The sequence below is a fragment of the Capsella rubella genome, unplaced genomic scaffold (genome assembly GCF_000375325.1).
Source record: "Capsella rubella cultivar Monte Gargano unplaced genomic scaffold, Caprub1_0 scaffold_2, whole genome shotgun sequence".
Lineage (NCBI taxonomy): Eukaryota > Viridiplantae > Streptophyta > Magnoliopsida > Brassicales > Brassicaceae > Capsella > Capsella rubella.
Genome location: NW_006238922.1, coordinates 639808 through 664916, shown reverse-complemented (window position 1 = coordinate 664916; position 25109 = coordinate 639808). Strand labels below are relative to the sequence as shown.

Below are 25109 nucleotides of genomic sequence, written 5' to 3'. Positions count from 1 at the left end.
TAAATAAACTCTAAGCCCACTGATTATTAATTATAAGACTATATAATACAAAACGTTACAGTTACTGACCGTGTAACATTACAGAGTACAGACTACTAAAGATGGGATATAACTTAGTATATATCACATGCATACACATACACACTAATTTTTCTTACATAATAAGGTCTTTCAAAAGCTTAAGCTTGTCGAAGTTTCAGTGTCTCTTTAGTTTCCTGCGACTATCTGAAGCATACTAGTACCCATGGAAGTGATGGAAATGCAACTGGGTAAGCTTGAACTTGCAACACTTGGAGGATCAGCAGACTTCTTTTTCTTGGATGCAGGTTCTTCCTTCATTGAGATTTTGATGTTGGAGAAGCTAGGCAATCCGAAATCGGGTAACGTTATATTACTATCAGCACTTCCTGGAGCTGCAAAGTGTTGCTCCAAGTACCTGCGGATTACCGAGTCATCCTCTACTTGAGATGTTCTTGTTAGTGGTTCGAATGGGAAGTTTGGGCACGGCTCAGGCCAATCATAAGACTTTTTATCCATGTTTACACTTGAACTTCTCTTTTTGCGATGCGTTTTGCTTGCTGGTGTTTTGCCTCTCTGAAGTTTTTTGGCTGGTGCTTCAATTCCTTTCTCATTGATGTTCTTAGATGAACATGGTTCTGTATTCTTCTTCCGCTTTTTAGAGCCACTGATGTTCTTTTCTTGTGGGTTTGAACCAAGCTCAACGGTGTTGCTAAGATCTTCTACAGCTGATCTAGCATTAGAATCATCAAAGACAAGTACAGAATGTGAAGGGGCTTCTCTGTATGGAAAGAAGACAGAGCTTCTCCACTCATTACCAGGTTCTTCCTGAGCAGCTTGAGATTTCAGAGGCTCTTCCCACTTATCTCCTGATATCTCCGCAGCTTGAGCTTCAAGAGGCTCTTCACTTGTATCTCCTGGTCCATGCGCAGCTTGAGCTTTCAGAGGCTCTTCACTTCTATCTCCTGGTTCATGTGCAACTTGAGCTTTCAACGGCTCTTCACTTATATCTCCTGATTCCTGAGTCACTCCAACAACCTTTGATGAGTCAAATTTGTGAACCAAGTCACTCTCTAGGTCAATGATCTCAATGCTTCTTGTTCCTATTCCTTCGCTAACACTTTTACTCCAATACTTCTCTACCAAACTATCACTTCCAGGTTCACAGTCCAGATTGATTTCAACAGTCAATGATCCAGTCAAACCCGGGATCTCCCTCGCCTTATCATCACATTCAACCACAGCATTATGCGAGTTTTTCTCTTCAAAAGACTCAACTAGTTTAGATACAACAGGAGCCTCTCCCCAAGCATTTTCGTCTTTCTAGGTCTCAGCGTCTGGAATCACTTTGATGTCACTGTCATCACTCATTTCCTCATCTGCACAAACAAAAACTATGTCTCTTCACTAAACAACAAACTACTCTGTATTGTTATTATTTGGAACCCTTTCTCCACAAACCTTCAAACACACATTGCGTTTTTGCTCGAGACTCCAATTTATGCATTCTTTCTGGCTGTGTCCGTAGCTACGATAAATAAAACACAAAACTCCCATCAATACATGTTCGAGAAGAAACATAAGAAAAAATGAGAACAAATTCACTTACAGGAGTAGATGATATGTTGGAGAAGTTCTCCACATCTTCGCCATAATCACCCTCTGAGAGATCTTCTTCATTCTCATCAAATGCATACGTCTTGTAAAACATTAAAAAATGAAACCAAAATTGTATCAAACCAGCTTCTACAACCTCTTTCCAAGATTCTAACATTCAAACAAAATCATGCATCTTACAATTTCATTACACCCGGTTTCGTTGTATTCTTCACCTGATGGCTCTTCACATTCCATAGAGTTCTCATCCAATGGCACTGTCTCATTTGATGTATTCACATTCATCTAAAAGAAAAGAACAAATCTTTCACTCTCAATAAGAAACGAATGCGCAAATGATTAGTCCGTTAATACCTTATATGGATTTTCACTAACAGAACCAATCCCCCCACTCTGCTTTCCTTTCATCTTGTAGCCAAGAAGGCCTTCCACTGCAGTCTCGATATCTTGTAAAGCTTTTAACTGCAACAACAGAAAGAAACATTATATAAACAGACCAAAGAACTTGCAAGTGTAGTCAAGAACATGAATCTTTGGTAGAGAGAACTCATCATATATTTGCTTCCTTTCTCTCGATTACGGTTTCTCTTTTTTTCTCGAATCTTCTCCATTCTAATGTACTCAAGAACTTGATCCTTGGTTGACAACTTCGTCCCTGTTCTCAATTGCGTGTAAGTCTACAAAATTCAGGTAAAAGCATTGTGTAAGTTTTCACCACCATGCAAACAATCCAATTACATCTTCACTTAAAAGGTCGAGTTTTTCATCAACTTTCTAAATCAAAGATCGCTCTTTTCTCAATCTAATGACGAAATTTTCATAAAAGCTCTCAAATTTGAAGTCAGATTTCTCAGAAATGGTGTTGAATATTTCGTAAATGTTCATAATTTAAGGTCACAAATATTAACAGGGAACTTAAAGACTCAAGTCTGAATTGTGATCAAAACACTGTAAAAAGCAAAACTTTCGCATCAAAAAAGCTAAGAATCAGTGTCAATTGAGAGAAGAAAGAAGAGAGAACACACAAAAAGGCTCAACATTTAGAGAGTTTATAAGTAGTAGAATACCCTAGTTTGGCGACCGCGTCTTAGAATTGTTGTGTGAACAATCCAACCGACGGGAAGCCAATCCGGCGGGGCTTCCGCCGTAATAGTTGGCGGAAGCTGGCGTACAATTCTCTGGTGAGAAGATTCGGTCTGAAAACAGAGACTTTTTCCCGGTGATGATCAGGTTTTTGTCACTGTGTGTCTCTGAGACCGACAGAAGAAGTCAAAACTCAGCCGACGAGACACGTGTGAAGGCGAAAGGAACTTTTGTATTTTTGTGTAAAACTTTCTTCTTCTCGATGCTTTACAAAGACGGTTTACAAGTGTGTTTTATAGACAAGAAATAGAACAATCCAGATCTACAGCTGGTCATGGTGAGTCATCGGGCAAGGACTGAAGAACGTTAAAACGATTCTCAGAGCAGAGCGTCTTCTTCTCCGTACTCTGCTTTACATCTCTTGTCTTCTTTTGTTGATTTTGTTGACTGGGCTTTACCTTTGGGGCTTCTTCAATACTTGAGTCCACTAATGCTTTGTCATTCAAGCCCACTAGTCCTTTATTGCTTATAACGTGACGGTAATATCTGAAAAGCTTTGCATCTTAATCCTTATATAATGTTTTATTATCCACATTAACCCCAAAGCTTTAGTTCGGCACACTCAAACTGTTGTTACTGATGGATGGAAAAAATCAGTGATGCAGAAATCCAAGTAAAAAGATGTTGGTAAGAAGCTTGGTGTTCGCAGCACGTTAGAGATGAGTGGCAAACGGATATTCAAACGTGGCTTGATACGAAGGATTTTGAAGTGTAGGTTTTGTAGGGACTATCTAAGAGGTTTTTCACCAGCATGGTAAACATGTTCATCCACAAGCAGCTGATAAGTAAGTAGTTTCTAGAAAAAGACATAAGCGCAAGGATTTCAAACTGCTTGTCAGAAAAAAAAAATTAACATTCAAGTGGATTCAAATTGTGTCTGGTGTATCTTCTAAGAAGATTAATCTCTTACTGGTAAGCCAAGCGAAGGTTCATTAGTGGAGAACAAGCATAGTGATCAAGGAACTGATGAGTGAGAACAAGTACAAGCTCAGTCTGTAATTGAAGATGCTGCAGGTACGAAAGTTTGTTGGTGGAGTTATTCACGTACAGTTTTGATAGTGAACTCCTGAGTACATGTATCAGTAACTCCACCTTCAGCTAGTTGAGATTGAGGTTCAAATTTGGTATGTCTGTGAGCTCTTGATAATTTTTTATCATTGAGCTTGTACTTGTGTTTGAACTTTCATTCTTTATATCCCTTCATTATCTTACATTTCTTTAGTCGTTTCTTAATGTAAGCACACCTTTATATACTTGCTGTCATTGAGTTTGCTTTAGAGACTTTCAGTACATTTACCTAAGTTTCATTCCTTTTGGCAACAGCTGCTTCTCCTTATGAAGTTTTTTAGACTCAAGCGATGAACAATGTTCAAACAAGAAGTGATCAACGGTTTGTAATTTGTGGATCATCTGTCTTTGCTTTACCAGGGATGTGATTCTGAGATCTTCATGGTGCTTTCATGCTAGTTAGGGAGAGTTAAAAGTGAAATTGAAAAAGGAAGATGTGGCTTCAGTTGAAAACTCCACTAGTGTAGATTCCCACAGGCACATGAATATTTATGATTCTGCTTTTTGGTTAATTCAGAGAGAAGGGAAATCCAAAATATCCACACACAGAGTAGGAAAGAGCGGCCATGGGAAGTAGAAAGTAGAAACACACAAACCTCGTAAAAGCACACAAACTGCTGAGGCAATCAAGAGTGGTTGCAGGAAACAAACAGAAATTGTAAATATATCACATCGAAATTCTGAGTTAAACTTTAACAAGTCTGACTAACCAAGCTAACAGAAGCAGTTTCTTACCAAACAAAGGCACAAAATCCCAAAAGAAAATATAACTTAGAAAAGACAATTGTCACGCCTCCCATTTCTCGCAAACAGATCCTTTGCATTCCAGTAGTGAGCATATAGGCATTACTTATCCTAAAACAATCATATAAGAGGAAAAATGTTGGTGAAACACATGACAAGTAAATATCCTATGAATATATAACCAGGAAAAGATAGACACATAGACGAGGAGGAGCAGATTTAATACCTCTCCAATGCATGAAGGGAGGAAACGTTGCCTAGTGGCTTCGTCCTCCCATTCAATCTTTGTAATCCATGCCTTTGGTGAATGTTTGAGGATCAGCCCTTCTGCAATGCTCTTGGAATCTAGCGGAAGCCTTTTCAGTTTCGGACAATCATAAATTATGAGTTCCTTTAGAAAGGGGAAGGTCAAAGAACTTGGACATATACTTCGCAGATTAGGTAGAAAATGCAGCTTCAGCGTCTTAAGCTTCTCAAATGGAAGCAGGTCTTCTTCATATGCCTTGATTAATTGTTCTCTGCTAATCAACTCTTCAAAAGATGATCCACGAATGTTAAGAGTGGTAAGCTTTGTTGCATAGATTAACCAGCTCAAATCTGCCGGGCCGCATATTTGTGTCATGGTAACGGTGGTGAGATTAGGAAAGCATCCAGTTCTGACACCCTCCACTATCTTAATATCCAGCGTAGAAATACGTGACAGCTCTAACTGACTGAGTTTTTCCATAGTTCTCACATTCCACACCATACTATTCCCCTGTGCCATCCCTAGCTCATGTTCAAGAGTTAGATAACTTGTGACATTTGCCAACCTTGGGAAGCTTAAAAGTTTCTCAAGACATGCACTGTCCGCGATGCTTATCGTCAAATCTTCTAGATGCTCCAAAAGCCCCAGCTCTTCCACTATACTGATATATAATTTAGTTACGCAACCACGCAGCCATAAGAGTTTTAGTCCCGACAGTTTCGATATGCCAGCCAAACTCCAACACCTGGTCGACTTCAAGTTTAAGTACATTAGTCCTGTCAAGGCAAGTAAACTGATAGGGAGATGCTTCATAGTCGTTGACCGAAATGATAGAGACCTTAAGGAGACCAACCATGACATGTCTGGATATTCTGTGAAATTATAAGGACCTGCCACATCCAGAACAGTTAATCTCTCCATGTATCGAAAGAAATCCTGTGATAATACTGTTTCTGAGCAATTATGAATATCTAACAACAATAACAAAGTGGAAAGGTTGGGGCATTGAGGACTTATATCAATCTCTTTAGTGGAAACAACTGACACCCATGTCACTGTTTCCCAATTCAGTCCTCGCATTCCATGTAAGCTGAAATCTTTCCGCACGATAACCTTGTTCTTAAACTTCCCACAATCACTTAGTAGCCACACAGCTAAATCATGAATCACATCATGTAGTTCCACAGTTCCTGTATCACCAAACTCCGAAATTACTAAAGAGGCACGGACAAGGATTTCTACTACCGCATGACCCTCGTTCTTGGCTCTTTCAACACCCATGCTATCATCTATAAACCCCTCGCTGATCCAAAGCATGATCAAATGGTCTTTCGGGCAGCTTGATGTTATTGCTAAGTACTTAAAACACGACTTAATGTGTTCCCCTTTCAAACTGTCGTAGCTGAACTTCAATATAGGAAGAATGATGTCCTCCATGCCCGAAAACTCTGCAGCATAGGTGTTCAAAACATCAAGCGCATGCTTCCACTCTTGAACAGTTTCCTTGGAAGCCATGGTCTCACCAATGACGTTGAGTGCCAATGGGAGACCACAACACCTCTCAGCGACCTGTGATGCGAGGTCGAGAATCTGTGCATCACTTTGTAGAGTTTGTTCTCCGACTTTCTTTAGGAACAACTCAAAAGCCTTGTCCGGTGCCAAGCATTGGACATAGATAGGGTCTCGCACTCCCATGCGGGCACAAACATCCAAGGAGCGGGTGGTGAAGGCTATCTTGCATTTGTTTTCTGTCGTAGGAACAGGAACCCCGATCTCAGCTAGGTCGACTTTGGTCCAAATGTCATCTAGAAACAGTACGAATCTTCTTGTCCTTAGAAGATTGTAAACCTGGATGGATTTCTCTCTTTCCTCTCTTGAGTGCCAATCCTCTCCACATAATCCTAGCTTGACACCAATGTCATCTATAATCTTACGCAAGTCTGTGTCTTGCGAGACCACAATCCACAACACATAATCATATTCATGGGAGCTCCTTAACAACCTGTTGTTGATTTGGGTGAGGAGTGTAGTTTTTCCCACTCCACCCATGCCATGCAAACCAACAATGCCGACACCATCATCTGTGAGGTGGTCCCATGCCTTTTCTAGAATCTGTTCCCGGCCAACAATAGTGGCACTGACAGGCCTTTCTTCAAAACAAGTGGTAGGTTCAGTCACGGATGACTGAAACTGTAAGAACTGCAAAGCGGTAGTTCTGAGAGTTTCAATCTCTGTAAGCTTCAAAGAAACATTCTTACTGAACAGGTAGCTCTTTCGGGGATTTTTGGAGCAAAGTCCGTCAATGCATAAACGCTGAAGTTGCTGTTCTTTGGAGCTAAGAAGATCATCCACCTCGTTACGGAGATTGTCTGCGCTTTCAATCCAAACCTGGACTTGACTAAGCCTTTGATGGCTCCCAGAACGCTCCTCTCGTTCCACACGGCTCAACAGGTCATCTCGAACTGCCTTAAGTCCTACCAAGCTGGTCTCCAAAGCTGGGATGTTGTCCTTGAGGTCGCGGATAATTTTGGCTTTTGCGAATCCCCAGTTTGAAAATTGGGTGACTACTGAGTCACATGAGAGCGAGAAACAACCCCCCATAGCTGAAAACAATACCTGCAACCAAAACAAGGGCAAGAAACTAAAGTTTTCAAAAATTATCCATCATACATAAAGCAAATGAATCAAAGAGAAGAAAGAAGGCCCAAGTTCCAAGAACATAGAAGAAATGGAAGGACTCTGTCCAAGTGTTCTAATTTAAGCTAGGAAAGGTTAGAACAGAGACTAGAATCAACAAACAAGCATATAATAGACACAGAAACAACAATAACAACAACAAAAACCAGAGCTCACACAAGATAGATCTAAGCAGACGTCATTTGCGAAAGGTTACTACAGAGACAAGAATCAACAAACAGAGACTAGAATCAACAAACAAGCATATAATAGACAGAGAAACAACAACAACAAAAAACCCAGAGCTCACACAGGATAGATCTAAGCAGACATCATTTGCGAACCTAAAACAGAGAAGATTCAAGAATGCAAATCGACGGTAACCAAGAGATCTGTGTGTTTTCAAGAAGACGAGAGATTCCAAGAGGTTAAAAACGAGAAATAGTTAGGTTTGAGTCTGAGTTTTACTGATTTTGTTCCACTTTCTACAACAGAAACAACAACAACAACAAAAAAAATTAGGATCTACCAGGGAAAAACTAACCTTCGCTGCCGCCGAGAGAAACCCTAGAAAAGCTACGACCAAGCGTTGGAGTTGGAGTTAGGTTCTAAAAAGTCCAGCAAACACTAACGATCTGAGTGTTCCCCAAAGACTCATCTTGCCCCTTCGTCCTTCTTTTAGAAACATTCGCTTCTTTTTCTTCCCGCTCTGTCAGACTCCTCTACTTCCCATTTATGTGCCTATTACACTAACCGGTCTGGTTAGGGAAATTTACCACAAAATCCCACTAAACCATATCTGAACCGATGATATTGATTTCAATTTAAGCCAAACCAATTAATTGAACCCAACGTTCGTATCCAATACTCATTTAAAATATAGTCGATTATGAGAGTTATGCAATGGCGTCAAATAATATGTATATGCTATCTTTTTAACATAATTTTGAAGGAAAAAAACAAAAAAAAAATGTCCTTTCTAATTTCTTCTATTTTACAAACGTAAAATATTAAAATTTTTATGGATAATTTTTCAAAACTAATAAATTACCACCTAGGCTAGTTTTTAATCAATACTCCTTCCGTTTGATAATAGATAATATTTTAAGTAAATGTACATAGATTAAAAAATTATTTAAATTTTGTTTATTTCTAAAAAACTATTATTTAATACCATCTTAAATACAATTTAACCAATAAAAAACCATTTGCATAATATAAATTAATAAAAACAATATAACAATATTTCATTTTGCATAGTTTTGTGGAAAAAAAAAACATATTCTAGAACTTGAAGTCGAATAAAAATATAAAGACCAAATTAAAGCTCGGAAAATGGCACTAAATAAAACTGGTAACATTTAGAAGATGGAATTTGAATTTTCTCGAGCTTGCATCCCAACAAATCCCAATTTCATCACCTGGTTTGAGGCCTTTTCCTTTCACTAAGTTTGACCATCCGAAGAGATGATAATAAAGACACCCCATAAAGATACCTTCTAGTTCCATTCTGTAAGTTTTTTGACTGACCACATCTTCGACCGCCACAACAACACCGTGTTCCAATCTTACTCTTATATCATCATATCCCATGTTTGGTATTATATAGGCTTCCATCTCTTCGCTTGGAAGAGCACACGCCAAGATGTCTTGCGGGCCTAGCGTCTTCCTTATCATCCATGGGCGAGGGGTTAAACCTAGTTCCATATTGAGATTTTTCTCCATTATATTATCTTAGCTATGAAACGTTTTCAGGATTATGAGTTATGACTAGTTTGGAAATGAGTTTAAATATGTAGAGCTCAAGGTTGACCCCATGCTATGACATTAATAATATAATCCGTACATTTATGATTTGTTTTAGATATGATATTTTCATGCTGAACGCATGCATTAGAGAATAACTTACTAAGAAATAAATAAATTCTAAGCTCACTGATTATTAATTATAAGACTATATAATACAAAACGTTACAATTACTGACCGTGTAAAATTACAGAGTACAGACTACTAAAGATGGGATATAACTTAGTATATATCACATGCATACACATATACTAATTTTTATAACTTAGTATATATCACATGCATACACATATACTAATTTTTCTTACATAATAAGGTCTTTCAAAAGCTTAAGCTTGTCGAAGTTTCAGTGTCTCTTTAGTTTCCTGCGACTATTTGTAGCATGCTAGTACCCATAGAACTGCAACTAGGTAAGCTTGAACTTGCAACCTGTACACATGGAGGATCAGGAGACTTCTTTTTCTTGGATGCAGGTTCTTCCTTCACTGAGATTTTGATGTTGGAGAAGCTAGGCAATCCGAAATCGGGTAACGTTATATTACTATCAGCACTTCCTGGAGCTGCAAAGTGTTGCTCCAAGTACCTGCGGATTACCGAGTCATCCTCTACTTGAGATGATCTTGTGAGTGGTTCAAATGGGAAGTTTGGGCACGGCTCAGGCCAATCATAAGACTTTTTATCCATGTTTACACTTGAACTTCCCTTTTTGCCCTGCGGTTTGCTTGCTGGTGTTTTGCCTCTCTGAAGTTTTTTGGTTGATGCTTTAATTCCTTTCTCCTTGATGTTCTTAGATAAAAATGTTTCCGTATTCTTCTTCCGCTTTTTAGAGCCACTGATGTTCTTTTCTGGTGGGTTTGAACCAAGCTCAATGGTGTTGCTAAGATCTTCTACAGATAATCTTGCATTAGAATCGTCAAAGACAAGTACAGAATGTGAAGGGGCTTCTCTGTATGGAAAGAAGACAGAGCTTCTCCACTCATTAGCAGGTTCTTCCTGAGCAGCTTGAGATTTCAGAGGCTCTTCATCCTTATCTCCTGATTTCTCCGCAGCTTGAGCTTTAAGAGGCTCTTCAGTTATATCTCCTGGTCCATGTGCAGCTTGAGCTTTCCGAGGCTCTTCACTTCTATCTCCTGGTTCATGCGCAGCTTGAGCTTTCAACGGCTCTTCACTTATATCTCCTGATTCCTGAGTCACTTCAACAACCTTTGATGAGTCAAATATATGAACCAGGTCACTCTCGAGGTCAATGATCTCAATGCTTCTTGTTCCTATTCCTTCGCTCCCACTTTTATTCCAATACTTCTCTACCAAACTATCACTTCCAGGTTCACAGTCCAGATTGATTTCAACAGTCAATGATCCAGTCAAACCCGGGATCTCCCTCGCCTTATCATCACATTCAACCACAGCGTTATGCGAGTTTTTCTCCTCAAAAGACTCAACTAGATTAGGTACAACAGGAGCCTCTCCCCAAGCATTTTCGTCTTTCGAGGTCTCAGCGTCTGGAATAAGTTTGATGTCACTGTCACCACTCATTTCCTCATCTGCACAAACAAAAACTATGTCTCTTCACTAAACAACAAACTACTCTGTATTGTTGTTATTTGGAACCCTTTCTCCACAAACCTTCAAACACACATTGCGTTTTTGCTCGAGACTCCAATTTCTGCATTCTTTCTGGCTGTGTCCGTAGCTACGATAAATAAAACACAAAACTCCCATCAATACATGTTCGAGAAGAAACATAAGAAAAAATGAGAACAAATTCACTTACAGGAGTAGAGGATATGTTGGAAAAGTTCTCCACATTTTCGCCATAATCACCCTCTGAGAGATCTTCTTCATTCTCATCAAATACATACGTCTTGTAAAACATTAAAAAATGAAACCAAAATTGTATCAAACCAGCTTCTACAACCTCTTTCCAAGATTCTAACATTCAAACAAAATCATGCATCTTACAATTTCATTACACCCGGTTTCGTTGTATTCTTCACCTGATGACTCTTCACATTCCATAGAGTTCTCATCCAATGGCACTGTCTCATTTGGTGTATTCACATTCATCTAAAAGAAAAGAACAAATCTTTCACTCTCAATAAGAAACGAATGCGCAAATGATTAAGTCAGTTAATACCTTGTATGGATTTCCACTAACAGAACCAATCCCCCACTCTGCTTCCCTTTCATCTCGAAGCCACGGAGGCCTTTCCATTGCAGTCTCTATATCTTGTAAAGCTTTTAACTGCAACAACAGAAACAAACATTACATAAACAGAACAAAGAACTTGCAAGCGTACATGAAACTTTGGTAGAGACAACTCATCATACATTTGCTTTCTTTCTCTCGATTACGGTTTCTCTTTTCTCTCGAATTTTCTCCATTCTAATGTACTCAAGAACTTGATCCTTGGTAGACAACTTCTTCCCTGTTCTCAATTGCGTGTAAGTCTACAAAATTCAAGTAAAAGCATTGTGTAAGTTTTCATCACCATGCAAACAATCCAATTACATCTTCACTTAAAGGTCGAGTTTTTCATAAACTTTCTAAATCAAAGATCGCTCTTTTCTCAATCTAATGACGAAATTTTCATAAAAGCTCTCAAATTTGAAGTCAGCTTTCTCAGAAATGGTGTTGAATATTTCGTAAATGTTCACAATTTAAGGTCACAAGTGTTCACAGGGAACTTAAAGACTCAAGTCTGCATTGTGATCAAAACACTGGAAAAATCAAAACTTTCGCATCAAAAAAGCTAAGAATCAGTGTGAATTAAGAGAAGAAAGAACAGAACACACAAAAAGGCTCAACATTTAGAGAGAGCATTTATGAGTAGTAGGAATACCTTAGTTTGGCGACCGCGTCTTAGAACTGTAGAGTGAACAATCCAACCGACGGGAAGCCAATCCGGCGTGGCGTCCGCCGTAATAGTTGGTGGAAGCTGACGTGACATTTTCCGGTGAGAACAGAGGTTAATTTTTTTTCCGGTGACCCGGTGAGTGTCACTGTGTGTATCTGAGACCGACAGAAGAAGTCAAAACTCAAGTGCTAAAATATCGACGAAGAGACACGTGACGGTAATATCTGAAAAGCTTTGCATCTTAATCCTTATATAATGTTTTATTATCCACATTAACCCCAAAGCTTTGGATTTAAACTATAAAGGTCACAGCTCACAAGCTTAACAAAAAATAAAAAAATTTATTGACTATCAAGAAAAAGAAAAAATTTATATGGTAGTTTTGGTATCAAACATTGTTAGCTTGTTAAGTTGAATAATTTATATTCTTATTGATGTTTTTGATTGCATCAGTTGAATATTTATGTAAATTATCTTTAAAGTTAATTAAAATCTGCTTTTCAAAGAAACAGGAACATAATAATTGTCAAAATTATTCATCTTCCTCTTGATTATGATTGCGTTGATCTTTGTTTGAACTCTTTCACACTAGCTCGAGCTTTTATTAAAAAATAATATTAATGTATATGAAATATGTAAATTTTCTGATCTTGATTAGTCAATTTTATGTGGAGATGTGTTTATATTAAACCTTTTTGAAGTATGCATTGTTTATAAGTAGAATGTATTGAATATAAAATATGGTCAAATGCATTGCCGTGCCGTGTCTAGTGTCTACCCATTTTGTTGACTCGCAAAACTCATAATTATTGTCACTTTCTTATTGTAAAACAAGAATTGTTTTTACAAGATACATAGATCTTGACTTATACATATATTATATCGTTTGTTTGTTCAATGGATGACTTGATTATTGTTTTGCATATACATGTTCATTGTTGACCGACCGATCGATTCATTTGGAATTAAAGACAAGTTCAATTGGAAGCATATTCCAAACTTAATGCGTCTTACTTATTAAAAAAAAAAAAAAAATTCGTCCATAGACTCATAGCAACATACGAAAAAATAAACTTATAGATCATGTCTCGTTAGGAACCAAAACTGCATAAATATGTATATGGTCTGATTTGAATAAAATATTAACTCTATCAAAACTAGTAACATGGAAAACTTGTTAATAATCACATCCCTTGATTATAATAACAAATATAATATGACCTCAGCTTTCCATTCAAATCAATATAACAAGAGAATCATTTGATACATATTTTCAACAACATCGTATACATAAATGTAAATATGAAAGAAGAAAAAAACGTTACAAAAAGTCTATATTACGTATATCTATGATACATACATTTGTACATCTACAACACACAAGAAACTAAAGAACCAAAAAAAAAAAAAAATTGTTGACACAAGAGGGAAACAAATCTAAATAAAACAAATTTAATATAGTATGATGGTGACAAAAAAAAATGTAACTACAATAAATATAGAAACTAGAAAGTATAATATCATTTGTTGTGAAGCGGGTTGGGACCTTTGGGAACTAATCTGGCCGAAGCTCCGTAGATCCGATCATACTTCTTCCTCTCGGCGGCGCTCACCTCCGATAACTTTCTTTTGTCTTCAAAACTCAATCGTTGGAACTCCTCGATCGTAGTCATACTAGGGAACTTACGGCCGGCAGAAGAGAAACCGAGACCGGACAATATGAAGATCATGACGATTAGAAACGATAATCTTTGGCTCAACATTTTCATTGTTTTGTTTTTCTCTCCGTAAGAGTTCTTGTTTTGTGGTTTCTTGACAAGTCTTGTGTTGATTGATGATGTCGATGAGTTATATAATAAGCAGGTTTAAAGATTTATATTAATTACGGGATCGTGACATGGACTTGTATGACAAGGAAACAAATGAAAAATCCTCTCAAGTCAATTAAATATTGGTAATTTTATCTCATCGAAAAGACGAATCTATCCTCTCCTTTGACTCTAAAAAAAGAGTTCAAACGTATTATACAAGTGTTCATTTCTTTCTATGATTAGTAACTTTTTTTTGTAGGTGAGGTGTTTTAGTTTTAGAGTTGTCATTTCGTAAAATAAAACTTGAAAAATTGTAAAGAGTTTGATCTTTCCTCTTTACTATATTAGAGCCTCACCTTTATCGTGGAGCACGTTTTGTCGTTTGGGTAAATTAAGAAACCGAAGTACACAACACAAATGAGCTAGAAGAACTTGATTCGAGCAAAGGCTAGTATTGTAATCCCAAACGGGTGGAGTGCTCGCTTGGGTCTCTCCGATCCGTCGATTCGTTGATCACACACCGTTGACTTTCAAATAAATTTACTATAACTATTTTTTGTTTGGCTCCTCGAAATAGTTATTTATATCAATTGACATCTAATTATTTACGCGTTTAACATATAATATACTTATAGATACAGACAATTGTTAATTTGTTATTGATTTCCCCAACTAAACCAATATGTATATTATTTTTTTTGTTAAAAGTAGAAAGTCAGCCACATTATTTTTTGCAAGAAAAAACACAGGTTTTATAAATATATTGATAATTTCAGGCACAATTTCCTAATATTTTCTTACCATGCAAATATGGCCCTTAAATTGTTTCCGCTAGACCAACATATCTTCGGAAACCTAATAAACTCATAATTTGTATATATAATTCTTGTTTGGAATTTGTAAAGTGTCATAGCGTGTAAAAATAAAATAGAAATTGACACGTACATGGCATGTAATATAATAATACAAATTCGCGATTTAAGATATTTCAAAGTGTGTTTCTTAGAATTTGTAAGCCCTTTGGATCAGGCCACGTCGAGGATTATATATATCTGACGTTTTGTCATGCGTCAACGATAATATAACTCTTGATCAGTTTTATAATAAAATGCACAGCTCAATGGATACAGATCATACGATACGTATACATATGGCAGCGGTCTAATGTTTTGAAAAATATAATTCCTATCTACATATATATAGTAACCGTATAGTAGTGATTTTGTATGATTGTGAATTATTTATGATAATATAAAAACAATTTTTTTCTATATACGTTGTTTGACCGCGAGAAATATATAAACACTATACTGTATAAGATATTTTTGATTTTCGACTTAAGATTATGGATCAGAAGTTTGGATGCTCTTTGTAAACAAAAACAAAAACATATGATCAAGGATATGTTAGGTTTAAGTAATTGAAAATTTGAGATGCTCTTTGTAAACAAAAACGCAGACGAACAAGTTAAATATTGCTGTTGTGGTATAGCTCTCATGCTGTTTTGGAACGTTGCTTTGTGAGTTGTGAGATGAGACCATGAGTCATAGTGACATTGCTTTCTCCTCAAGAAATTGATGTTATTATTTGAAATATATACAACTATTAATTAAACGAACTCTCTTTATTTCTTTCCCTCCAGTCTTCTATTTAAATACACATATGTGAAATAGTTTTCGAAATTGAACGTTGTATGCAACGGTAACATTCTTAACAGTAAAGAGAAAGAAAAAAATTAAAAATGTAATGTAACGGTAATATTTTGTTTTACAATCTAAACTCACATACTCTTTATATACACTTTGCTTCTTCATTAATAAATCAAACCCTAGAATCCTCTTTACTTTTATGTAAATCCATTCTGTAAGAAAAGAAAAAAACCTATTTCTTAATCGATCGGTGGTTACTTCCGAGAATCTCTTACAATGGTGGTTTTGTTCTAATGAATCGGATCGTCGGAGTGAAGAAGGTCCGGTGACGGAGACGGAGACGTAGATGAAATTGATGGCGTTGTGGGAACTCTCAGGCCTCAGCTATAGGAAAAGTCGTTGATCTGATAATCACCGAGTAATGAGATCTGCTCTGTTTTTTGAAGAAACCCTTGGGCTTCACGGCTACGTTAATCTCCAATCTCAGACCGATGTTCTCAGGTTATGTATCTCTCTTTCGTTGTATGTTTAATTCAAATCTGTTGAGGTCTTAGCCTCTTAGGTAAGGTAGGGTTCATTCATACCACCAAGTCGTGATCGTTGCTCTGTTTTGGCTTAAAGAGTCTTCTTTTTTTATTTTTCCGGTTCGGTGGCTTCAGATTGGATGAAGAAGACACAAAAGGTCTTCTTGATCAATTACGTTGACGGCACGGTTCCGGTTTTTTTCTTAGTCGTGTCTCGAGGTAACTTCGGAACGATACTCTCCTTAATTTTACCGCATCCCCTTTTTTTTTTTTTGTTTAACCAAGGTTCTTTACTTCTTTTATTTTCACATCTTCAATAAATCAAATGTTTTAAAAATTGAGGGTTTTCACAAATAATAAATTTTGTAAACATTTTTCCCTTCACTAAGTTTTATTTTATGATATATGATTTGTTTTAAAAAAGAATAAACTTAAGTGTTCGATTTTAAAAACGTGAAGACAAACCAGATTTCGCATCCCGTCCATAGGATTTCCTATGGTTTGTTAGAAGTGTTAGAAGTTTAACATGTTTTCATGTAATGCAAATTTAATACTTAAGTTTGTTTTTTTTAAGTTATTTTTTTTTGGATTTTTGACTAAATTTTAAAATTTTATCAAAACATATATTTTTTTTAATCAAGGTTCTTTACTTCTTTTACTTTCACATCTTCAATATTGAGGGTTTTCACAAATAATAAATTTTGTAAACATTTTTCACTTCACTAAATTTTATTTTATGATATACAATATTTTTTTCTAAAAACTAAATTTAAGTGTTGAATTTTAAAAACGTGAAAACAAAATAGATTTCGCATCCGGTCCATATCCTATGGTTTGTTAGAGGTGTTGGAAGTTTAACATGTTTTCATGTAATGCAAATTTAACACTTAAGTTTGTTTGTTTTTTGAAGTTATTTTTTGGATTTTTGACTAAATTTTAAAATTTTAGTAAAACATATTCTTCAGTTGATCAAGTTTTTTTTTACCGTTATACTTTTTTGAAAATTTTCCTACAAGTCTAAAAATAACAAAATTTGATTAACCCTTGAAACTAATTATAATATTACTTGACCATAAGTGTGTGTTGATACATTTCTCTTTTTCTTAACGAGGATACATCAAAATCACCAACCCATGTCGGTTTATTTTCGGATTGGAATACCAGAAATTCCTTTGAGACCCATCTTAACCGCGGTTCTTCGAAATAAGGCAGGAGGTTTCTCTAAACCGATAGAATGGCAAAACCGGTTAGCTAACTCGGCCAGCGTGGTTTTGTCTCTACCAGTTTCTCTAACCGAGTTGTAATACCCGAGCCAAGCATGGTACGCTGCTTCTTTAATACTTGTATCAATCTTGGCCATTGACTGATCAACCTGGTCATTCAATAGTAGTCCTCAATGTCAGTTGGCAATAAAACTCAAAACTCCAGTTATGGGTATATAACAATTAAATTCAAACACACCTGAAGTTTAGCTCTTGAATCAAGATCCGGAACTGGAATCGGTTCAAGAGGCAAATCTTTAAGTTCATCAAGAAAATATCTCTCCCATGGCGCTATCAAAAGCAATCCTTCGCCACTTTTGCCTTCTCTCCCGGTTCTACCAAGCCGATGTATATATTGTTCTCTATCACTTGGTATACCCACCTTATCAACAACATAGTACCAAGTCCAATCTGTCAAATATCCATAAATGGTTGTCCTTAAAGGTATGAAAAAGGTTTGTTTTTGTGCTTTACCTGTATAACCAATGTAACATCGGGATAGTTCATTCCGCGAGCAGATACATCAGATGTGACAAGAATCATTCTTTTCGCTTCCTTAAACTCATCTGATACACGTGTTCTATGGAGCTGAGGTTTTCTAGCATGAATCTCCCTAACGTTCAATTTCATTTCCCGGAGCAGAGTATACATCAGTGATGTTACCATACCAGTGGAGCAGAAGACTATTATCTGAAGTTGGATAGCTACAAGAATTATTAAAATAAGAGAAGAAAACGCTTATATATTCACAAGGCTTGTTTTACCTTATAATCAGCCGTGTTGCTGATGTGCTCTTTTAATAGATGAGGTACTAAGTGGAAATGGGATTCGTGTGGAGCAACAATACAAGATTGCTTCACCTGAAACCAAAGCAAGAAATTCGCTAACCAGATTCAAGTAACAAGCTTTTGAGACATAAAGAAGAGCTTAAGTTTTTACCTTATCGTGAGTCTCTACACAACCAAGACCAATTGTGTCGATATAAGAGTGATCCCTTTTCAAGACAAGCTGCGAGACTCGACGAACCTGAAGTAACCCAACTTTAAGCTGTGTTTTCGCATTGGATTTTTTCGTAAATGTAACAGAAATGAAGTTAGTTATATAGCAAATTATACCTCTTTTGGGATGGTTGCAGAAAAGAGAAGAGATTGTCTTTGACGAGGCAAACAATCTATGATTTTTTCGACATCTCTCCTGAATCCTAGGTCTAGCAAAAGATCAGCCTCGTCAACTATAAACAATTTAAGCGCCATCAAACGTGACGTTAAGCCAGACTTATTCTCTATATGATCCAAGAGTCTTCCTGGAGTCGCAATTAGTATCTGCAACAAAGTGCGGAGAGAAAAAGTTCACCAAAACAACTAGAAATAGAAACAATTCCTGTGAAACAAAGAATAATCACTGTTGGTCAAACCTGGCATGGCTCGGCTTCTAAGCGTTGCTGATCAAGTTTGAAGCGGGTACCTCCAATTAGAGTCTGAACACCGATGTTGTCGTGGTATTTGAGCAGAGCCTTGCCCTCTGCAGCAATCTGGCTCGCAAGTTCTCTTGTGGGACAGAGGATCAGAGCAAATATTGGAGGAACTTTGTGAACACTTTTACCATTGTTCGTAGCTTTCAGAACTGTTTCAATTGCAGGAAGCTGTTTTTCAATTTTAACAGCGTTATCTAAAGAATCAACAAAAGCTAAGGCCAGTTATATTGGGGTAAGGGATTGTAAAATACCAAAAAGGCCATGCTTTTCCCTGTCCCGGTTTTGGCTTTCACTAAAGCATCTTTACCTGCTTTACATAAAGGATCATCTTTTGTCAAATGCCAATTCTTTGATACAAAAGAAGAAACTCAAACCAAAGCAGAGCAATCAGAAAGAACAGGGGTAAGAAAGGAACAAGAAGGATACTTACCATCGAGGCACTCAGAAAGAGTGGCATATTGTACTCTAGTCATATTAACAATGCCAGACGCGGAAAGCGCCTTTAAAGTCAAAGGGGATATACTAGACTCATCAAATCTGCAACCATACAAAAAGGAAGTAAAACACATCAAAATCCAGAATTGACAAATCAAAATCCTTACTAGGCAACGGATTTAGCATACCTTTTCCCACTGTAAATCGAGTCATGAGGCTCCCGGCTCACCTCCATTACATTATCCACAGATTTTCTTCTACTGAGATCTTCTCTGACTGTATTAATATCTAACGGAGGATATAGATCTTCGTCCGTGACATTACGATTCACTCTTTTCGTCAATTTGATATCGTGGTTTCCTAACGACGCACTGCTTCCTGTCTTCCTCAAATCCATCCAGCCTATCATCTTTCCCTCTTCACCTTCTTCCTCGGAATCCTCTTCAGTTGAACTATCATTCTTCCTGAACTTCCTCCGACCAAACAAACCTTTGTTCCTTATAACTCCATCAACACTCCTCGAGCTCTTCACTTTCTCCTTGGAACCCGCAAATTTAGGAGAAAAAGGACTCAAAGTATCTAACTTTTTAGCATCAAAGCCATCTCCTTCATCACAAGAACTCTCATTTCTCTTAAACCTACCTCTACTCATAGACGAAAAACCTCTCCTACTACGATCGAAAACCCGACTACTATCCATTGAATCACATGTCCTAGAAACTAACTTCCTCAGATCAATTGGCGAATTAAAAGAAGAATCAATCGAATTCGAACCTGATCGTCCATTATCACTACGAGATAATCTCGACCCTTCATCCAATTTCTTCACCGGCCCATCATATTCATTCCACAAATCCTCTGCTCCAGCTTTTACAAACCGATCAGCCAAAGTTTTGATATGTTCTTTCGGACTCATTGGTCCGTGACTCTGACTCGATTTCTTCGTTTTCTCGCCGGAATCGGGATTACCCCACATTTTAGCTCGTATCTCGGTACGAATCCGTGCTTCGTAAAGCTGCTTCTCTTGATCCAAGAGCTTGTTCTCTTTCTCTCTAGCTTTCTTCTCGTGCATACGTTTCCATTGCCACTTGTTGAGTCCTCCGGGGAAAGTTCTCGGACCACCACCCATGTCTCGTGTGAAGATTCGGTTCCATAATGAACCTGTGAAGGATCCAGACCGTTCCCGGAGAATTAACGAGTACATTTTCCGGTGACTCTTTTTGCAGAGGAAATGTGAATTATTATTCTTCCCAAAGGTTTTAGGGTTTAAGGCAGTAATCCAAAACGCTTCACTGATGGATATATCCGGTCTGATGTTTATAAAATCTCGGTATGTAACTAAAACCGGGTATTAAACCAAAATTAAACTCCGGTTTAAAGCTCAGATTTTGTTATTTTTCCTAGTTATGTCTGTTTGATGAAAAGAGAAGAAAAGAGCTGAATTTGGTAAAATTCTCATCACATTTGCTCTGTTTTAAATAATTTCTTCTGTTTCTACAACTCATGTGGATTACAGAGTAGAAAGGAATGACGAGAAGTTGTTGTTCTTGTATCTCTCTTGGAAGCTTTTACCAACACATAAAAATAGAGTGGGATTCTTCTGCAACTTGGGAAAATCCAGTGAAGTAATCTTTGTAAGCAGGGGCTTCGAATTCTAAGCTTTGGATCGGTAACTAGAAGCATTCCTTCTCGCGCAGCATCCGACAAAGTAAACCATTGACTGTGTTGTGTGTTTCAAACAAAGAAAACAAATGAATCAGTTCTCACAAGAACAATTCAATATCCACAAAAGTAAAGATTATGTGGTAAACTTGTATTCTAAAAAGAGAGCGTTTCTGTATGTTAATAAGATCTTACCAAGACAACAAACAGAACCACATTGAAGATCGCGACAAGTCGCCACTCGGTTTTCATGTACTGAGCTACTCCAGCTCTGCGGTTTATTAATCAAATGAAAAGAATATTAGTCTCATCTGATAATGAATGAGACAGTTGTATCAAAAACAGCATTAAGGGGGAAGTTGATATCTCTACTTGCAAGAATCACAATTGTAGCACTTGATGGTCCTCAAATTCTTGTAAAGCTTACAATCTTTGTTAGAACTTATCGAATGAAAGGTCAAGTCATAGTAGGAAGCATTCACCGAAGGATAACCACACCTTATGCAACAAAATAAAACATTGAAACAAGTTACTATTTTGGCAGTGAATCCAAGAGAAATAAAACATCGAAATTACAAGAAGAGGCATATGTATACTCAGATGGTGGTCGACAGCAGCCAGCTTCTATCGGGGTTAATTCTGCGGATTTCAATTGTTTGATAGTCTGAAACAATACAAAAATAAAGAACAGTTTAAAGATTATCCGGGTCGAAAATGCAGTAATATAAAGCATTTTGTTGGTGGAAAGGTACTAGACCTTATATTTCTTGGAAAGTTTCCTACATTGTTCGGATTTAACAAGACAACTCTTTAGTCTTTTCCAGTTATTGGTATTGTTAAGCTGAAACATCGACGAGTGTTAGACGCAAAAAGAAGTAAACATTCTTGTTTGAATGATACTTTCTTGCCACAATGTAATAAGATACCTGTTTTAGAAACCATGAGCTGTAATCATTCAGCTTATACTCCTTGTACCTAATTAGAGACAGAACGGTTCAAGATTTATACATCAAGATATGTATGTGAGTCACATAATGTGACCATGGAGGAATAAGTTACACTTACCTTAAACCAGGGTTACTATGCCCGGACCCATTGTTTGTTACAATGAACCTACAAAATTCCACAAATGAGAATTCTTAGAGAAGGTCGTCAACAATCTGAGCTTTCTTAAGTAACTCTTGGGAAAATGAGACTTACGCTAATACGGTAAAGACAAGAATCGCGATCAAAACGATCAGGAGCACTACAAGATACTTCAAAGGAGAATCATCATATCAAGGAAGTTCCAAATCAAAATTTTCCAACAAAACAAATAGAAAACAGATATGGTAAGTGTGAAGGATACAATCCAAAGAAGTGCCACACTTTTCTTGCACGCGCCAAGAAATCCGATTATGGATCTGTAAAAATCATCAGGTAATAGACATTTTCATGAACAATATGCAAAAACCATTCGTGTGTTGTATCAATTTTGAAAGTAGTTTAAACTCACATCAAGAAAATGAAACCACCAAGAGCTATGACTGGAAATGTAAGTGACCTTCTGCATCCATCATTGTGTGTACTCATCCACACCCCAAATATAATCACTGCCACAGCCAATAGCTTCACCAGAAATATAATACACAGACATTACTATATAAAGTTGTAGAAACGGCAAGAGTAAAAGTTCTAAGCTTTTATATTTTCATAACTCAAAAGATTATAATTTCACTAAGAATAACTAGACAGAGCATCATAACCTATAACTGGTACGGAAACCCTGAATTTAATTCGAGAAACCAAATCCATTGAAGACAACCAAATGAGGATCATAAACTAAGTAAAGAAGAAGAAGAAGAAGAAGAGATTTAAGCTCACCATTGTAAGAAGATTGACCCATCTGATAACGAAAGTGCTTGTGCCCATACCCATTTTTTTTCAAGATTCTAGCTTTTGAAAAACCCCTCCAAAAGAAATAAAGAAAGACACAAATTGAAAGAAGAAAGATCCAAACTTTTGGTTCTCTGCTATAGGTTGCAAGAAAAACAATTGGGTCAGTGATAATTTAAACTTCTCATGGGGTCTCTTAATCAAAAAGGAAGAAGAACTGAAGAACGAAAATGACTTGAGGGTATTTTCGTCAGTATAGAAAAAAACAGCTCATGCTTAGTTTCAGTTATCGATGGATGGGGTTTAAGAACAGACACGACACGACATAGGAATAAGAACAATATAGATCAATGTACAAGCGTATACGTTTGAGTCGTGCCAAATCCTAAAGAGCGACCGCTATTTGCTGTTTCATTCTTTTCATAAAGTTGTATTATTGGTTCTTTAATCTGCAGCAGTTTTTTATAATTAGAATGTGTATTACTTTTACAGAGCATAGATTTATTTGTCTGTTTGACCAGAGACAAAATATTTATTTGTCTTTCCAAAACTTATACAGTAGTTACGTTATTCAACTTCAATATAGGTTTATGGAGATTTCCTAATTAATCCATTCAGATAAACTTGGACTTTACTTAGATCTACAAATTTAACCAAATTTGATTTGACAATACTATAACATTCCATTACACAAGGCACAAAACAAAACAATCCCAAATATTAACTCTCTTTGATTCTTCTACTAAGAAATGTCAGCACGATCAAGCATATCAATCAAAGTCATTTTCCTTGGAAACCTAGGAGGAAGCCTCAAGATCATAGCATCTTCAATGTCGATCGGAAGATGAGTTGCGACGATCACGATCCCTCCTTTTTTCCTATGCTCTGCAATGATATACTCGAGCAATCTAACTCCTTCATCATCCAAAGCAACAGATGGTTCGTCCAAAAGCCAAATCGGTCTGTCTATAGCGAGGAGCCTCGCAAGTTGCAACCTTTTCCTCTGACCCATGGACAACATTCTCGATTTCTCTTTAACCAGTCTCCCTAAACCCATTAGCTCCAATGCGGGTTGTGCTTTGCCGATTTTGTTCTCGAGAAGCTCAAACCATTGGACATTGTCGAGTACCGTGAATCTCTCTTTGATGGCGTCTTTTAAAGAGATCCAATTGAGTTGGAGTTTGTACTGTTGGAAGATTCCCGACTGCGTGATGTCGTGACCGTTCCAAAGGATTTCTCCAGCAGAAGGCTTTGAGAATCCAGCTAACATTCTCAAGAACGTTGATTTACCAGATCCGTTGGTTCCAGTTAAGACAAGTGCACCACCGTCATGAAGAGATACATTCACATGTCTTAGAATCTGCTGTGCGTTTCTCATACAGGAAACGTTTTGAAGAAGAAGCCGAGGGATTTGTGGCCTCCGGATAGACATTGTTGGGAGATGATACTCACCCCCGTATCTGAAGAAAATGTAGCCATTAAAGCGGATGAGTAAATCTATGTATAGAATAAATACAGAAACAGATTCTATCATAGAGGATTAAGTGATAAATCAATGTCTAAAGAAGCAGAGCAGCAGCCATTAAGAGTGTGCAAATCTATGAACAAAAGCTTTATGAATAATGTAGCTTTTAAGGTCAGATACAGGACTGATCATCACAGAACATTGACTTCTCATACGTATCTATGTAATAACTGAAGAAGAAGAATAAATAATTTGTTGGTCTAAGTAATAACTAGTAATGAAAAAACACGATTTTTACTAAGATCACCACATATATAGTTAGCCAATGCAGTGGCGAAGAACACATGAATCCGAGTGGTAGAGATTCTAAGATCAAAACTTGAGTTGCAGATCATATAGGTAGAGACCAGTCCGTAAAATTTACAAAACTAATAAGTATAACGAGAGAACTGGATCCAAAAAGCTCAGAGGTGATTACAAAAACGCGATTTAATTAGACGGGTTCCATCAAACCAATGATACCACAAGCTCAACTACAACGAGAAGATAAAACCCATATTCACAAACTGAACTTAATACCTGAAAAAGTTCAAACCAGGAGAGTGGGATTGAAGAAGAGAAGATGTGATCGATTCCGAGAAAACGAAATGGTCGATTTTGCAGAGAAGACGAATCTCTTTGGTTTAGGGTTTTTCGCTTTAGTAAACCGACCGTGAATTCTATTACTAAACCGATAAATTTGTTGGCTCGCCCGCGAGATCAATCTAATTCAAC

The 25109-nt window shown here is 37.1% G+C and overlaps 6 protein-coding genes and 1 pseudogene across 9 annotated transcripts; all 7 read right to left on the bottom strand.

Annotated features, from left to right (window-relative positions):
- On the bottom strand, positions 1–2921 carry LOC17895281 (annotated as a pseudogene).
- A 1543-nt stretch (positions 2922–4464) lies between these two features.
- LOC17895450 (putative disease resistance protein At4g10780) lies at positions 4465–8177 on the bottom strand. Of its 2 annotated transcripts, XM_023787856.1 has the most exons (4): positions 8058–8177; positions 5676–7453; positions 4817–5582; positions 4465–4701 (listed from the first exon to the last, which is right to left on the bottom strand). In XM_023787856.1, the coding sequence occupies exons 2-4, from the start codon at positions 7436–7438 to the stop codon at positions 4693–4695; spliced, it is 2538 nt and encodes an 845-aa protein (XP_023643624.1). In that variant the 5' UTR covers positions 7439–7453; positions 8058–8177; the 3' UTR covers positions 4465–4692. The 2 variants fall into 2 exon arrangements, with proteins under 2 accessions (XP_023643624.1, XP_006301979.2); XM_006301917.2 differs by having other exon boundaries at positions 4817–7453.
- A 1256-nt stretch (positions 8178–9433) lies between these two features.
- Positions 9434–12294, bottom strand: LOC17895050. Its single transcript, XM_006301977.2, has 7 exons — positions 12164–12294; positions 11652–11771; positions 11458–11565; positions 11283–11387; positions 11095–11184; positions 10947–11013; positions 9434–10864 (listed from the first exon to the last, which is right to left on the bottom strand). The coding sequence occupies exons 1-7, from the start codon at positions 12269–12271 to the stop codon at positions 9678–9680; spliced, it is 1785 nt and encodes a 594-aa protein (XP_006302039.1). The 5' UTR covers positions 12272–12294; the 3' UTR covers positions 9434–9677.
- Positions 12295–13405: 1111 nt separating this feature from the next.
- Positions 13406–14028, bottom strand: LOC17896316 (CLAVATA3/ESR (CLE)-related protein 14). The gene has a single exon (XM_006302981.2). The coding sequence runs from the start codon at positions 13945–13947 to the stop codon at positions 13699–13701; it is 249 nt and encodes an 82-aa protein (XP_006303043.2). The 5' UTR covers positions 13948–14028; the 3' UTR covers positions 13406–13698.
- A 3166-nt stretch (positions 14029–17194) lies between these two features.
- LOC17896421 (probable DEAD-box ATP-dependent RNA helicase 48) lies at positions 17195–20577 on the bottom strand. Of its 2 annotated transcripts, none has more exons than XM_023787458.1 (10): positions 19522–20577; positions 19329–19435; positions 19150–19208; positions 18839–19066; positions 18540–18746; positions 18364–18450; positions 18189–18284; positions 17899–18114; positions 17624–17806; positions 17195–17534 (listed from the first exon to the last, which is right to left on the bottom strand). In XM_023787458.1, exons 1-10 carry the CDS (start codon positions 20535–20537, stop codon positions 17304–17306), a joined length of 2430 nt encoding a protein of 809 aa, XP_023643226.1. In that variant the 5' UTR covers positions 20538–20577; the 3' UTR covers positions 17195–17303. The 2 variants fall into 2 exon arrangements, with proteins under 2 accessions (XP_023643226.1, XP_006300733.2); XM_006300671.2 differs by having other exon boundaries at positions 19150–19205.
- Positions 20578–20775: 198 nt separating this feature from the next.
- Positions 20776–23134, bottom strand: LOC17896409 (tetraspanin-10). 2 transcript variants are annotated; one of them, XM_006302634.2, is made up of 11 exons: positions 22859–23127; positions 22491–22603; positions 22344–22398; positions 22196–22251; positions 22061–22108; positions 21922–21970; positions 21753–21836; positions 21592–21659; positions 21368–21493; positions 21191–21266; positions 20776–21053 (listed from the first exon to the last, which is right to left on the bottom strand). In XM_006302634.2, exons 1-11 carry the CDS (start codon positions 22910–22912, stop codon positions 20988–20990), a joined length of 795 nt encoding a protein of 264 aa, XP_006302696.1. In that variant the 5' UTR covers positions 22913–23127; the 3' UTR covers positions 20776–20987. The 2 variants fall into 2 exon arrangements, with proteins under 2 accessions (XP_006302696.1, XP_023643740.1); XM_023787972.1 differs by lacking the exon at positions 20776–21053 and having other exon boundaries at positions 21372–21493; positions 22859–23134.
- A 333-nt stretch (positions 23135–23467) lies between these two features.
- LOC17896520 (ABC transporter I family member 1) lies at positions 23468–25001 on the bottom strand. Its single transcript, XM_006302622.2, has 2 exons — positions 24915–25001; positions 23468–24330 (listed from the first exon to the last, which is right to left on the bottom strand). Exon 2 carries the CDS (start codon positions 24300–24302, stop codon positions 23613–23615), a length of 690 nt encoding a protein of 229 aa, XP_006302684.2. The 5' UTR covers positions 24303–24330; positions 24915–25001; the 3' UTR covers positions 23468–23612.
- Between the last annotated feature and the right edge of the window lie 108 nt (positions 25002–25109).